This window comes from Trichophyton verrucosum (assembly GCF_000151505.1).
Source record: "Trichophyton verrucosum HKI 0517 chromosome Unknown contig01211_1.f1.exp, whole genome shotgun sequence".
Lineage (NCBI taxonomy): Eukaryota > Fungi > Ascomycota > Eurotiomycetes > Onygenales > Arthrodermataceae > Trichophyton > Trichophyton verrucosum.
In genome coordinates, this window is record NW_003315139.1 from 584 (window position 1) to 15161 (window position 14578).

Sequence of the window (14578 nt, forward strand, 5' to 3'; positions counted from 1 at the left end):
GGAATAATTACTACTACGGAGTACTCTCTACTACAACGTGTGTGTCGGGGCACGCGGGATTACGCTTTTTCTGCCCTGGTGGAGCATTTCTGGGTATCGGTATGAGGCGGATTCGCGGTCTGACATTCCTTCAATTCGACGGGTACTCCATACAGATTCTCCGTGCTCCCTCTTATTGTCATCCAGTTCCTCTGTTGAACAGCTGCGAATTGAACAGCGACTACTCCGTAGTTCCCCAACATGATGTGCATACGGAGTATGCAGATTTCAGCTTCCTCCTCTGCTCCGGTCTGCTAAGGAGGCTAAGCTTTGCATCAAGAGAAGCTTGGGAGAGCCAAAACCTCAGCTCCACCCCTGGCCTCTCCAGACCCCAGTTCCATGATTAACTTATCAAGAATGGACACGCTAGTAGGCCGGAGATGCGCATCACCAGCGAATAGCAATCGTTCCATACCCGGCTTTCCTCTTGTTGGTGGGGGGTTACCAACACACCCATTCCAGTCAATCCTGGTCAATTATAATCCTCATCGGCGCTGACCACCAACAGAAATGTAATCATTATTATTTGTGGTTGTCTTGCATCATGGGGTCGCTCAAAGCTTTCTCCACAGATTGGCGTGGCCGGGGGAGAGAGGGATCGAGTTGTGCCTCAACCGGGGCCGCACGAAAACTGGACAGCGAATATATAAGTGACTGTCCATCCCCAAAAGAGCCTGTTACGTTCGCCCTGCCATTCCCGCCTGAGAGAGAGACCGAATAGCGGAGGGGGGGAACTCGCTGGAATTCATTGTCTACCACTGCAGAATTATCGTGCGGTTCGAGGCAAACCCTTGTCGAAACTCGCGTGCTTTCTGAGGCCGCAGACAGGGCTACTACCACCAGCATCATGCCGAATATCTTCACCCAGAATTTGGGGGAGACCCCTCGCCAGGCCTTAAACTGGAGGCTAGGATATGCTATCTTGTGTTTTGGTCTGATGGGTGCTAGTCGAGGTAAGCCCATACATTGATGTTATAGGGGGAGGGGGGCCAGAGGTGGTGTCTAGTTGAATGTCGGCTTTTCGCTGACTGTATTTCCTTCCCTTCCAGGCATCGACGAGGGCCTCATCTCAGGCACAGTCCAACAGAAAGCTTTCATTTCAAAATATCGCCTCAATGACCCTCTCCTAAGCGAGTCTGAAAAGGCCAATCTCCTCGGAAATATCACTGCTATGGTGCAGATTGGAAGCATAGGCGGTGCTCTGCTGTATGTTCCTCCGATCCCTCTATTCACTAGTTAGCGGTATCTGTACCGGCGCTTACGGCGTCAAAACATTCTAGTGCTTTCCTTATTACCGACAAAATTGGCCGTCTATGGGCAACTCGACAACTCTGCCTCATTTGGATAGCCGGCATCATTATCTTCATCACCTCCAATGGAAGAATCGGCCAGGTGTACGCTGGCCGGTTCATCGCGGGTCTTGGAATTGGACAAACCGCCGTTGTTGCTCCTACATATCTGGCTGAAATATCTCCACGTGCTATTCGTGGTCTTTGCATCTGTGCCTTTTCAGGTTCCGTGTATCTTGGTATCATGCTGAGTTACTTCGCCAGCTGGGGCTCTGCTCTTCATATCAGTAGCCATTCACAAAACCAATGGGTATGTGTTCTTCTTTGCCCAGCCCGTATCGTAAGCTTCAATACTGATTTCATTTGTGTAATTAGATCGTACCAACCAGTCTCCACTTGATGTTTGCTGGTATAATCCTTCTTTTGTCCATTGGTGTCCACGAATCCCCCAGATTCTTGGCCAGCAAGGGTAAGAAGGAAGAAGCCGCTGCCACCATGTCAAAGATCCGTAACCTGCCAGAGGATCACCCGTATGTTCAGACTGAAATGCTAGACATTTTTGAACAGGTGGAGAGAGAGAAAGAGGCTACCATGGGTCTCGGCTGGATAGGGCCGCTGAAGGAGCTCTTCATGACCCCTTCAAACCGATACCGCATAATGCTTGGATTGATGTCCCAGCTCTTGGCTCAGTGGTCTGGCGCCAACAGTATCACCATCTACGCACCAACCTTTTTCGCTATGCTGGGAACCACTGGCCAGTCAGAGAAGCTCTTTGCAACCGCCATTTTCGGTGTTGTGAAGCTCGTTGCTTCACTTGTCTGCGCTCTGTTCCTTGTTGATATGCTTGGTAGAAAACGGGCCCTCACTTACGGCATCATCCTCCAGTTCCTGAGCATGCTGTACGTGGCCATCTATCTTACTGTTGTCCCAGAAATCACAGAACACTTCCAGCCAATGGGAAATGCCAAACGCGCCGGAACAGCTGCCATTGTCGCCATTTATATTTCTGGAGTCGGTTGGGCCCTCGGATGGAACAGCATCCAGTATCTTATTAACGCCGAGATCTTCCCTCTCCGGGTCAGAGCTCTGGGATCCTCGATGGTTATGTGCTTCCATTTTGCCAATCAATAGTAAGTCTGCCGTATATACAACTCTCAGTGACTTTGGGAATATCGACTAACACTATATATAATAGTGGTAACTCGAAAGCGGTCCCCTCAATGCTTCTTGAAACTGCCATGAAGCCTCAGGGTACTTTCTTCTTCTTCGCTGCCGTTACCTTGCTTGGCTTAGTATGGATGTGGTTCTTCCTCCCCGAGACTGCAGGAAAGTCCCTTGAGGCCATGGACGAGATGTTCAATCTCCCTTGGTATGTCATTGGACGTAAAGGAGCTGCATTGACGGCTGGTGCTGGACACGCCGAGAACTATATGCGGGATGACGTCGAAAAGGTGATTCAGCATGAAGTGGCCTACGATGAACAAGTTACGAGCAGTGAAAAGTAGACATTTACCGGCTGTCATTCCATCCTGGCTACTTAGAGCCTGGCTAGGATTTTCTAAACGCCCTTTACATTAAATAGCAAGCAAGCTATGATCAATAGTACATTTTACGACCTAAATCTCTTTTCACTGTTTAATTCATCTCAACAAGGTGACCACAGCGTATACCTTTTATGAAGGAGGCTACTGTACATTGGTCGGATATCTAGCGATTACTTAGAGGAAACAACATCCTCACCCAATCACCGTACAGCACCAAAAGTATCAGACTTCCGACTACATCGATACCAAGGCTGCGTGAACAAAGCACAGATAATGATAAAACCTGATGAGCAAGTATTTCCGTCAGTGTCAACGAAATGAACCCTGCGCCATCGATGGTTTTAACAGTAGTCTGCCTGGTGCGAATCTCACCAGCCAGAGGTTTAATGGGATCCATGGATACCAGAGGTATCGCAATCAACACTGAGTCGTCGAGCTAACCAAGGCTTCATAGGGAATAAGGAGAGGCCTCATAATGACAGAATTTTAATTCGATTAGTGCTTCTTTTCTTATTGATTTTGTTTTCTAATGGCACAGTTCGCGGACGCCATATACGACAGCTATTTCAAAACAACAGATGGCCTAGAGCTCCAGGGCAGCTCTAAGAAAGAAGGAATTATCGACATCATAACGATGGAATCCGACCACGCTTTGTAGTTACTCCGGCGTGTCTGTGTATCTTGGGAGAAAAGACGGGGCACCGGTTGGAGGCGACCTAGGTAGCTCCCGCCAGGAATTCTGGTGCCAGCTGAGGCTCCATAGCTCATTAACTGATGCAGCCTTTGTTAATTATTTGAATTGTGCCCGGATGACATCAAGTTGACTATGTGGCTTGCATGTGTTTGCATGAGGCTCCCAGAAGCTAAATAATAGCTAAGTTTGCGCCGTCACCACAGCCACTGATATTGGCATTCTGTGTCAGTATGGCTGTAACTACCACAAGGCAGGCCGATTAAACGGTGGAAGACTGTTGCCTCCAAATTTGGGAAAATCCATAGGACACAGGAGCATGATGGATTCGCGGGGGACGACAAATTGCGGGACGTACAGGGACTGTCGAACTCTCAGCCTGGCGTATCGACCATCCTTTCTTGATCCCTGGCTGGTTATAACAACATATCCTCGACCTATAACTAGTTAGTGGTTACAGCATGCGGAAGGCGGCTTGATTTGCCAAAAATGCCGAAGCGACGGACAACCTTTGGTCTACCGCCTGAAGCTTCGCCTCTAAATGAGAGACTCGTACGGACCGCATGATGTCCTTCGAGCGCTATTGCTAGCCAACAATCATGCCAGACATGTTTGACTGGAGAGTCCATACGCAGTCCTGAACTCGCCATGTAGCGAAGCCGGTGCTCTCACCATAACTAGCTAACCAGTCAACTTGTCTCCGGCGAGTCAAGCCGATCACACAAGATCGGGCACACCCGAGCATGGGAACCAGGCGTTGCTGCTTGCCGCTGAGTCGTGCGAATGGCGTCGCCAGGGTTTTGGGAGCACAGCATACGGTTGTAGCAAGCGGATATTTCATATGCCACCCCCCTCATCCCTGCACTTTTGGTCAGGTTTCCTGGATCCTTAGCCACGGAGTATTCACATACTCCGTACGGCATGTTTAGCCTCTCCAGCTCAACAGCTCTTGGTCAGTCTTTGGTAGGGACTGGGCCTCTGTGACTCCTCGATTGCCTGAATTTTGATCCCTTGGCCCCTTTTCCTATCAGTCAAACGACAAATGTCAGCCGAGATATTGTGATACAGAGATGGGTTGCACCGAAGGAGCCAACCCGGCGCTGAAAGGAGCGTGCCTTACTTGGCATGTGGATGTCCTTTTCTTATCATGCACCCCGTAACTAACTAACTAGTTACTCCGCACAGGAAGATATCCTTTTCTTCATGCCGGCATGGAGTCCGGGGTCGAGAGAACTCAGCTCGCTGCATTGCAATATAACTGGCTGGCCGGCCGGATGATGGATGGATGTTGCTGGCCCGGAACCGCCAAATCACCCAAACCCCCAAGGTCGATATCAAACAAATGACAGCGAATTGAACCAGCGTCCCGCCCCCCCCTGGTCGGGTCGCATTTCTTGACTTCGGATTCTCATCCATTTCCGCCCTTTCTAACCACTTTCATCCCGGCTTGAGTAGTAGTCGCTGGCCTTGTCACGCTTAAACCCCGGGGGTGGCGAAAGGGCAAACGAGCGCTCGAGCAAGGCAAATACAGCGCTACGCTGGCTGACAGGCGGCCCGCTAGTTATCTCGCGATCTTCGCACCAACCGTCTAGTTAGCCGACGTTGAAGAACTGGCGTTCTCTCCATTCTTATTTTCAGATATCGTCTGGTGTTGGGTTAAGCCTTGATCAGCAGCAAACCGATCATCATTGGGCCGTGCGTGTTGACCTGTTTCCTGGATCAAAAAGGGACGGATCGCAGTGTCGATTACTGGCGGGCAGCTGGGAATAGGGGCGTTTACTAAGCTACAACTGCTGCGAAATACTGGGGATTGACGTGCAGATCTGGGGGTGATCGTCGATGCCACAGTAAATGGATTTATGATATCACTGCCCAAGGCCAGGGGGTCGGATAATGTCATTCATCCCCAGGGCGAGAGTGAAAATTCTCAAGCCTTCCCACCCTCCACCTTGGCTAAAGAAGGGAAGCTAGCATGTGTTTATGCTATATATGGTACTCTCGTCTTGCCTGAAAGTTTATAGAGGCCTCTTTCTTGTGCCTTTCTGCATTCCCCGCGATTGATCGCCAATATCTAACGCCATTTGATATATTGGCTGTATACCCACCGCACTCTTGGCTGCTATCAGGTAATCTATCACGAACATCTGCTTCGTATCGATAGCAGGAGTGGAGAGCACGCATTTTCTTTTGGCGCCCTGATCTTTCTCTCGCTAGCCTTTGGACATCCCGGGTGAAGAACCGAACCCCGGCTTTGATATTCCTACGCCGGCGATAAAGCATGGAGCCAGATGGGAAACAGGGGCAGTGTTGCTCATTATACAAACACCGTCTAGTCATGAAGATCTGCCGCTCACTCTAATAGCTGTTATCATGCGTTTTGCTATGATCAACGCCAAAGATCGTCAAAAGGACCATTGTACTGGATAAGTTGGTCAGAGCTTTTTATATCGGTCAACAGATCTCGGCTTGGACGGACCGTAGAATATTCGCGAATACCAGCTTCTCTCAGCCCATACTCCTACAGGGGTATGGGCATCACAAGATGGGTTCACGCTCCTCAGACCCCTGAGACCTGCGGTGTTACCGCGGCCATCCGTTTGAATCAGGCTTGCAGCATGACGATCTCAACCTTGGGACAGCCAGAGAGTAGGTGGTGGCTGACCGATATCTGCTTGCTCGATGTATGTCTCCCCGGAATAGCAATAGACACTCCCGTTCCTGGGCAGACTGGGCCTCTCCGCATCTTGCCGATGATATTTTTATACCATCACTTTTGTTATTCGCCAGAGATACATGCCTGGTATTCAACTCGCCGGCGATATTACATGGTTGCATACCTTAGGAGAAAAAAGCATGTCTGGGAGCCCGAGGCGTGCGGAGCATTGTCCCGCACACCCTCTCATGAATCAAGGGCTGGAAAGATGACCAGGTCTCCCTAGGGTAGCCGGGGTGAAGTGAAGGGGGCAGGGGAAGTGTCTTTGGACGGGTATAAAAGCTGACCATCAATCCCATCAACTCGAGCATGTCTAGACTGCAATTCATCAACATTTCAATCAACCAAATCTAGCAACTCCTCACAATGGGCTGCATCAAGGTTATCTCCGTCTTCCTCGCGGCCATCGCTGCCGTCGATGCCCGCGCTTTCTTCCACAACCGTGGCGGCAACGATGTCATCCCCAACTCTTACATCGTTGTCATGAAGGACGGTGTTACTGCTGAGGATTTTGACTCCCATATCTCCTCTGTTGCTGCCACCCACAGCCTCAACAAGGCTAAGCGTGGCTCCGAGACCGTCGGACACAAGGACTCTTTCAACATCAACGGATGGAGAGCCTATAACGGCCACTTCGACGAGGCCACCATCGAATCTATCCTCAAAGATGACAAGGTTAGCCCTGAAGCCCTCTGAAGTCCATTTGTACCCTTATTTCTGCTTTCTTCGGGTTCATTCTGACAGATAAGTCTAGGTCAACTATGTAGAGCATGACCGCGTTGTCAAGCTGGCTGCTCTCACCACCCAGCCAAACGCTCCCACTTGGGGTTTGGGCAGAGTCTCCCACAAGGCTCCTGGAAACAAAGACTTTGTCTATGACAGCTCTGCTGGCCAAGGCATCACCATCTATGGCGTTGACACCGGTATTGATATCCGCCACCCCGAATTCGCTGGCCGTATCCGCTGGGGAACCAACACCGTCGACAACGACAACACTGATGGCAACGGCCACGGAACCCACACAGCTGGTACCTTCGCTGGCACTACATACGGAGTTGCTAAGAAGGCCAATATTGTCGCCGTCAAAGTCCTTTCCGCTGGAGGCTCCGGCTCTACCTCTGGTGTGATAAAGGGTATTGACTGGTGTGTTACCGACGCCCGATCCAAGAACGCTCTCGGCAAAGCTGCCCTCAACCTTAGCTTGGGTGGCTCTTTCAGCCAGGCTAGCAACGATGCTGTCACCCGCGCCCAGGAAGCTGGTATCTTCGTGGCTGTCGCCGCTGGAAACGACAACGTAAGTTCTTACTGGTCTTTCACCTCACTCCCTGCCCGACGATACTAATCACACTTTGAATAATATAGAGGGATGCCAAGAATTCTTCCCCGGCCTCTGCTCCAGCTGTCTGCACCGCCGCCTCCTCCACGATTGATGACCAGAAGTCCTCTTTCTCCAACTGGGGTACCATTGGTAAGTTATTATTCGATCCTCAGCGCCTACCTTACCCCTCACCTCTCTCACGTTCCGTGACTAACACATTTGAATAGTTGACATTTATGCCCCCGGCTCCAACATCCTCTCTGCTGCCCCAGGCGGTGGTACCCGTACCCTGTCCGGAACCTCCATGGCCTCTCCCCACGTTTGTGGTGTTGGTGCTGCCATGCTTGCCCAGGGTGTTAGCGTTGCTCAGGCCTGCGACCGCTTGAAGCAGATTGGTAACGCCGTTATCCGCAACCCAGGAACTGGCACCACCAACCGTCTCCTCTACAACGGAAGTGGACGATAAAGGACTAATCCCCTAAATGCGTCTTTCCCTAGCTTTATACTAGTGATATAGGGTGCTGCTGCTTAATTTTGATCAATATGACGCTTGCCGTGGCCGGAATGTTGATTGATGTACATACTTCCCAACCAGTTACATGCACATAGTTTTGCTTCATCTTGGACATGTTGAATGTGCCGAGACTACCTTCGTTACATGCTTCTGCAACGCCGGAGCCAATGAAGACCCAATCTTATTCAGCTTGCTTCTTGATTTATCGGGCCCTTGAAGGAAAAGCATCTGTAAACAGATGGTGATGGATAGTTCCATTTTAAACGTCGGACTTGGATAAAATAAAGTTGAAATAGTGCTCGCTGACTAATAGATTGATAACAAAGTTCTAAGCACGTGGCAGTCACTTAATTTCTTGGCGTTTATGCGGCGTGGATCCGGATGGATTAGGGAAGCCGCGAGAAGTAACCGGGATTACGTAACATGAAGATCAATCAGGAGAAGCGGAAGATCCACAACGAGGCGATGCGTAAATATATAGGGAACACTTTTCAGGAGGGCAGTGAAGGGAAAATAATATATCCTAAGCCTACGCCGACATTCAATTATTCTTCTTGCCAAGTGCTCAAGCTCGATTGCAGTTTGATGGCTGCATACTAGTTACGTATTCCGATTAACTGGAACGAGTCACTATGAACAAGACTTCTCGGACGGATGAGCCATATGAAGGAGATGGCTACAACCAAAATCCGAATCCTCTTTCGAACGATTTGGTCACCAATGAAGCCCTGAATGGCATTGTCAACTCGAGGGAGCTGAAGAGGGAGGAACCGCAGTCCTTGCATGGAGAAACGCAGAATGTTGATCGTGATAAGAATGCCAATACTCATCCTGCTACGGGATCGGGCGAGGCGTCGAACTCGCTGGCCAGTCCACTGACTGGTCAGCTCCCAAGAGGAGATAACAAACTTCCTCTGTCACAAATAGCTACTGTTACACCCGATAACGAAGCTGCTGGCCCCTCTGGCCCAGAGAATAGCCGTGATTCCCTAATTGAGCGAGTTAAGAAAGTTTTGCTCAAATTTTGCACTTTTATTGGCCCGGGATTTATGGTATCTGTGGCGTACAGTATGGGACATTCTTCATTCTCATTTTAAGAGCGTCTATGTCAGTGCTAATATCGTTTCTTCTAGTTGACCCCGGTAATTATTCAACTGGGATTGCTGCTGGAGCATCGTATCGGTTTCGGTTGTTGTTTGTCATTCTCATGGCGAACCTATTCGCCATTTTGCTCCAGTCCCTTGCTATTAAGCTTGGAACTGTAAGTGGATTAAATTTAGCAGAGGCATGCAGAGCCTTTCTCCCACGGTGGCTCAACATCCTGCTATATGTTCTTGCCGAAGTGGCCATTATTGCCACTGATATTGCTGAAGTATGTAGAGTCCTCGTACTAATCACCCTATGACTGACCAGCTTGCTGACTTGAAATAAAATAGGTAATTGGATTTGCGATCGGCTTGAATCTCCTTATCCCAAAGATACCGCTGATTGTCGGATGCGCAATCTCAATCTTCGACGTCATGATTATTCTGTTTTTCTATCGTCCAGATGGTTCCATGAAGGCTCTGCGTGCCTTTGAGGCAGTGATCATGTGTTTGGTGTTAGGCGTAGTCATTTGTTTTTGCATCCAGCTTTCACTCATCAAGAACGCTACTGTAGGAGAAGTCTTTAGGGGATATTTGCCGTCCGGACAGCTCGTTGAGGGACAAGCGTATGACCCCACCCATTTACCCATGAAACATTGCTAACCGGATGATAGCATCTACCAAGCATGTGGTATTCTCGGAGCAACAGTCATGCCGCACAGCCTCTACCTAGGGTCAGGAATAGTTCAGCCACGTCTGCGAGAGTATGATGCAAAAAGCAAACTCTTGCCGCCAGAACTACTGTCGGCATCTTCTTCCGTCAACGAAGGAGTCGACAAGGATAAATTGCACTACATTCCGTCCATCCGCGCGATCAGACACTCGCTGAAAATCTCCATTGCCGAACTGACGGTCTCCTTGTTTTCCTTCGCCCTCTTTGTCAATTCAGCAATTCTTATTGTTGCAGGTGCATCCTTATACAAAAATAAGGATGCTCTAGAGGCAGACATATTTGGGATCCACGCGCTTTTGTCAAAATCCATTTCTCCTGCAGTGGGTACAATTTTTGCTCTGGCATTGCTGCTTTCTGGAATCTCTGCCGGAGTTATTTGTACCATTGCTGGCCAAATGGTGAGCGAGGGCGCCTTGAATTGGAAGCTTCGGCCCTGGCTACGACGTTTGGTAACTCGAAGTATCAGTATCGTCCCAAGCATCATAATCGCAGCAGCTGTGGGGCGTCAGGGACTGAACGCAACATTGAACGCATCCCAAGTAGTATTGAGTATTGTACTGCCATTTATTACGGCACCCCTGATCTACTTTACTTGTCTCAACAAGTATATGACAGTCCAGCCCGGGAGTGCACGTTGTCTTGCACCCAATGAAGGCATATTCCGGAACAACCGTCAGGTCGTTGGGGCTGCACACCAGGGTGAAAGCATTATTAAAATGGCAAACTCATGGTACATCGCTGTCGTCGCTGGGCTGGTGTGGCTTTTTATCACCGTGATGAACGTCGCTAATCTGGTGCTCCTTGGGCAGGGGGCATGATTTCTCCTTTGAATGTGTGCTGTTGCATCCATGGCTTTGGGCTTTTTTGAGCCAATATGCAAGGGCATCGTGTCCTATATGCCAAATACCACAGGAGCGTTCAGTATAATTGTGTATTGATTCTCTAGAAGTTAAAGTTAGAGCCATCCGTAAAATATAACATACCAAAGGACTCATTTTGCCGCGCTTCTACAGCTCTAATACAGCTGGCATAAATCCTCTTACTCCATTACTCAGCCATACCTCTTCCCCGGACTTTAGTGTGTCAACCCGGATGACACCCTCGGAGCAGATGCCGGTATCCAGAGCATAACGCCGAGTTGTTGCTGAGTTTCCGCCACAAGATAGTAGAGGTGTGATCCATTCATCAACAACGGTGGCTGAGTCGTATGTTTCATCAACTACTCTTTTTCTAAAGTAAACGGTGGTGATGCTGCCTTCCATGGCTTCACCATTAAGGTTGTACATTAAAACTTCAATTGGGGCGGCCACAGATGGTAGGTTGGTCCTCATCCGGGCGGCATCATACACGTCTCTAACAGTGGTCTTGTGCTTGGTGAATAGAGATGGTTCAGTGGGCTGCGTATCCAGCCGTAGTTTCCAGTGGATAACATCCTTATTATGCGCACACAAGGATGAGAACGAAGGCTGAGGCGGAAGAAAGAAGATATGAGAGCTTAAAGGCGAGAGAATAGGTGAAGCCTCCACAGTCAGCTCGCCCTTACGATCTAACAGTATGCGCAAACGCCAAGGCCGAGATTTGTCTGGTAAGTGGGCATTGAGAGTCTCGGCAAATTTCTCGGCGGATGCAGCCTGTTGCATTCGTGAAATAGCCGCCTCCCAGTGGAAGTCAGACACAGCATCCAGGAGCCGTCCACGGTGGTATGTAAGGAGGTAGAAGGGCGCTAAATGCAATTCCAGGTGGCCGACCGGGTTGTTTATCTCATTCACAAGCTCTGGATCGTAGCGTAAGGTGGATATAACGCGGAAACCAGAGTTGGCATCAGCCATGATGTCCCCTCTGGCAGCCTCACGGGCGTTTATAGGTATCTACTCGTGATTTGGAGGCCAAGATTCAGATCACGCCGCTGATATCCATCATTTTCTCTAGCCACAGATGCCCTTCACAACCGTAAGCTGTAGCAAATGCCTCGGCGACCCAGTTGGTTATGGTATATGTTGTCGGTGGTTGTCGTTGATGTGCAAAATACAAGTTGAAGTTGAGCTTCTTGTAGTTATACGAGATTACATAAGCAACCCAGAAATTTTCTACTTCCCAAAGAGCTTGCACGATGTTTTCTCTCGCAAGCACTTCATCTTCGCTTCTTCTCAAGTCCCGTTCCGATAGATCTTACGCAGCCCTTTTCCGCATTTCTAATTCGTTTCCCATCGGAGGGTTTTCTTATTTTCTCTTTTAATTCCTGTTCTTTCTTGTCTCCAGCTCCAAAATTCACCCGGGGGGAGGGACTCCAAACCAGTTCAACTTCCACAACTTTATTATACAAAGAACTACCAGCTCACGCTTCTGGCCAGTCTCGCTACCAGCGGTTTATTGAGGCATCCTGATCGAGTGGATAGCGCTTGTTTTATAGATTTGACACTGGTGCCGGTCGCTGTTTACCCAGTGAATTAGACACCTTCATCGCAGCCATGGCACCCATCCAACCCGTCGTCCCATCGCTGCCATCATCCACTATTCAGCAGCACATCGAGAATACCGCTGCTTCATCGTCACCTTCGGTTTGGGATCGTATTTCATCATGGGCCTCAGAAAACAAGGCTCTAGTCTACACAATCGCTGGTGTTGCGGTTGTCGTGACAAGCGCTGGTGTGGTTTACTATTTGTCTGACACCGGTAGACCAACCCAGGTTTCTGGTCAATCGGGAGAGAAGCGCAAGAGCAAAAAAGAACGGCGAAAGGAAAAGAAGGCGGAGCAGGAAAAGAAAGCCGCCACGTCGGAGAAATCTGGTATGGCGGTTTAATCGGTCGCCCATTGCTGTTGAATTTGTTAACCTGAGAAATATATAGAACCCAAAGCGGCAACGGAGCAGGCACCAGAAGAACTCCCAGACGTTGATGAGTCCAACGTAGACAGCCTACCTGCTCAGGTACGTTTAAATCAATGGCGAACTCTATAACCTAGATGCTAAAGGCTTTATCTTTCATATAGACGAGAGAACGCTATGCTGGGATCCTTAAAGCTGCCGGAAACAAAGCGTTTGGTTCAAAGGACTACAACCGAGCAATCGAGCTCTATGGCAAGGCAATTCTCTGCAAACCTGATCCTGTCTACTACTCTAATCGCGCCGCCTGTTATAACGCCCTCGGTGAATGGGAGAAGGTGGTAGAGGATACCACCGCGGCCTTGGCCATGGATGATGAGTATATCAAGGCAATGAACAGACGGGCAAACGCATATGATAAGCTTGGAAAATACAGCGAGGCCCTACTTGATTACACTGCCAGCTGTATTCTTGATGGATTCGCCAGTGACACTGGCAAAGCTGCGGTGGAGAGGCTACTGAAACAGGTAGCCGAAGAGAAGGGCCGCGCTATCCTCGAAGGCAAGGGAAAGAAGTTGCCCAGTGCTACTTTTGTCTCAAACTACCTCCAGAGCTTCCGACCAAAGCCGGTTCCGGAAGAGCTTGACGAATCTGTTGAGTTGAAGGAAGACAGTGGTCTAGGCCAGCTCCGAAAGGGATTATTGGCAGTTGCCAAGTCAACTGGAGATGGATACGATGAGGCCGCACGAGCATTTGAAAAGGCCTTGGAGTTAGGTGAACTCGGCAAGCTTGAAGCTTTAGCCCTAAATATGCGCGCAACCTTCACCTACCTAGCTGGCGAAGCAGCCGCAGCACTTACCGACCTAAACAAGAGCATTGAACTTGATCCATCGCTTGTGCAGAGTTACATCAAACGTGCTAGCTTATACCTCGAGACGGGTATGTCTGACCGCATTTTATTAGCATATCGTGCCACATACTGACGCTTGAATTCCGTTTGATAGGCAACAGGGAATCAGCACAGGACGATTTCGACCTGGCTGTGACCCAGAACAAGGATGACCCAGATATTTATTACCATCGAGCACAACTTCATTTCATCCTTGGCGAGCTTGGGGAGGCTGCCAAGGATTACCAAAAATCAATTGACCTTGACCGGGACTTCATTTACTCACATATTCAATTGGGTGTTACTCAGTACAAGCTAGGCTCTGTTGCATCAGCAATGGCTACATTCAAGCGGACCCTCAAGAACTTCGAGAATGTGGCTGAGGTTTACAATTACTATGGCGAGCTTCTGCTTGATATGCAGAAATTCTCCGAAGCCATTGAGAAATTTGACCGTGCCGTTGAACTAGAGAAATCTAACAAACCCTGGAGCATCAACGTTCTGCCCCTAATTAATAAGGCTCTTGCTATCTTCCAGTGGAAGCAGGATTTCCAAGAAGCTGAAAACCTCTGCCAGAAGGCTCTTATTAGTAAGACTCACACGATGCTCCTTTTCGATTTTCTTTGGCGCCTACTAACCGAGTCTTTCTAGTTGATCCTGATTGCGATATTGCGATTGCTACCCTAGCTCAACTCCTTCTCCAGCAAGGAAAAGTTTCTCAAGCCTTGAAGTATTTCGAGCGCGCTGCCGAATTAGCACGAACAGAAGCAGAGGTGATAAATGCCGTCTCATACGCCGAAGCCACTCGCGCCCAGCTCGAGGTGCAGGAGAAGTACCCTAAGCTTGCCGCCAGACTAGCGCAGATGGGCGGTGCAGCGGGACTCGGTGCTCCTGGTGGTTTCTAAACTCGAACACAACAACCAACCAACAATACTGCCCAC

At 49.4% G+C, this 14578-nt stretch overlaps 5 protein-coding genes across 5 annotated transcripts; 4 read left to right on the plus strand and 1 right to left on the minus strand.

Annotated features, from left to right (window-relative positions):
• Positions 1 to 1045: 1045 nt before the first annotated feature.
• On the plus strand, positions 1046 to 2833 carry TRV_07975 (hexose transporter protein; the record flags this gene model as incomplete). The annotated part of the gene is made up of 4 exons (XM_003017966.1): positions 1046 to 1245; positions 1320 to 1638; positions 1704 to 2458; positions 2524 to 2833. The coding sequence occupies 4 exons, from the start codon at positions 1046 to 1048 to the stop codon at positions 2831 to 2833; spliced, it is 1584 nt and encodes a 527-aa protein (XP_003018012.1).
• A 3809-nt stretch (positions 2834 to 6642) lies between these two features.
• On the plus strand, positions 6643 to 8060 carry TRV_07976 (uncharacterized protein; the record flags this gene model as incomplete). The annotated part of the gene is made up of 4 exons (XM_003017967.1): positions 6643 to 6951; positions 7031 to 7570; positions 7639 to 7744; positions 7822 to 8060. The coding sequence occupies 4 exons, from the start codon at positions 6643 to 6645 to the stop codon at positions 8058 to 8060; spliced, it is 1194 nt and encodes a 397-aa protein (XP_003018013.1).
• A 680-nt stretch (positions 8061 to 8740) lies between these two features.
• On the plus strand, positions 8741 to 10744 carry TRV_07977 (uncharacterized protein; the record flags this gene model as incomplete). Its single annotated transcript, XM_003017968.1, has 4 exons — positions 8741 to 9176; positions 9242 to 9480; positions 9545 to 9699; positions 9868 to 10744. The coding sequence occupies 4 exons, from the start codon at positions 8741 to 8743 to the stop codon at positions 10742 to 10744; spliced, it is 1707 nt and encodes a 568-aa protein (XP_003018014.1).
• Positions 10745 to 10933: 189 nt separating this feature from the next.
• Positions 10934 to 11755, minus strand: TRV_07978 (uncharacterized protein; the record flags this gene model as incomplete). The annotated part of the gene is made up of 1 exon (XM_003017969.1): positions 10934 to 11755. The coding sequence occupies one exon, from the start codon at positions 11753 to 11755 to the stop codon at positions 10934 to 10936; it is 822 nt and encodes a 273-aa protein (XP_003018015.1).
• A 639-nt stretch (positions 11756 to 12394) lies between these two features.
• TRV_07979 (uncharacterized protein) lies at positions 12395 to 14542 on the plus strand (the record flags this gene model as incomplete). The annotated part of the gene is made up of 5 exons (XM_003017970.1): positions 12395 to 12713; positions 12774 to 12853; positions 12916 to 13687; positions 13753 to 14226; positions 14289 to 14542. The coding sequence occupies 5 exons, from the start codon at positions 12395 to 12397 to the stop codon at positions 14540 to 14542; spliced, it is 1899 nt and encodes a 632-aa protein (XP_003018016.1).
• Positions 14543 to 14578: the final 36 nt, after the last annotated feature.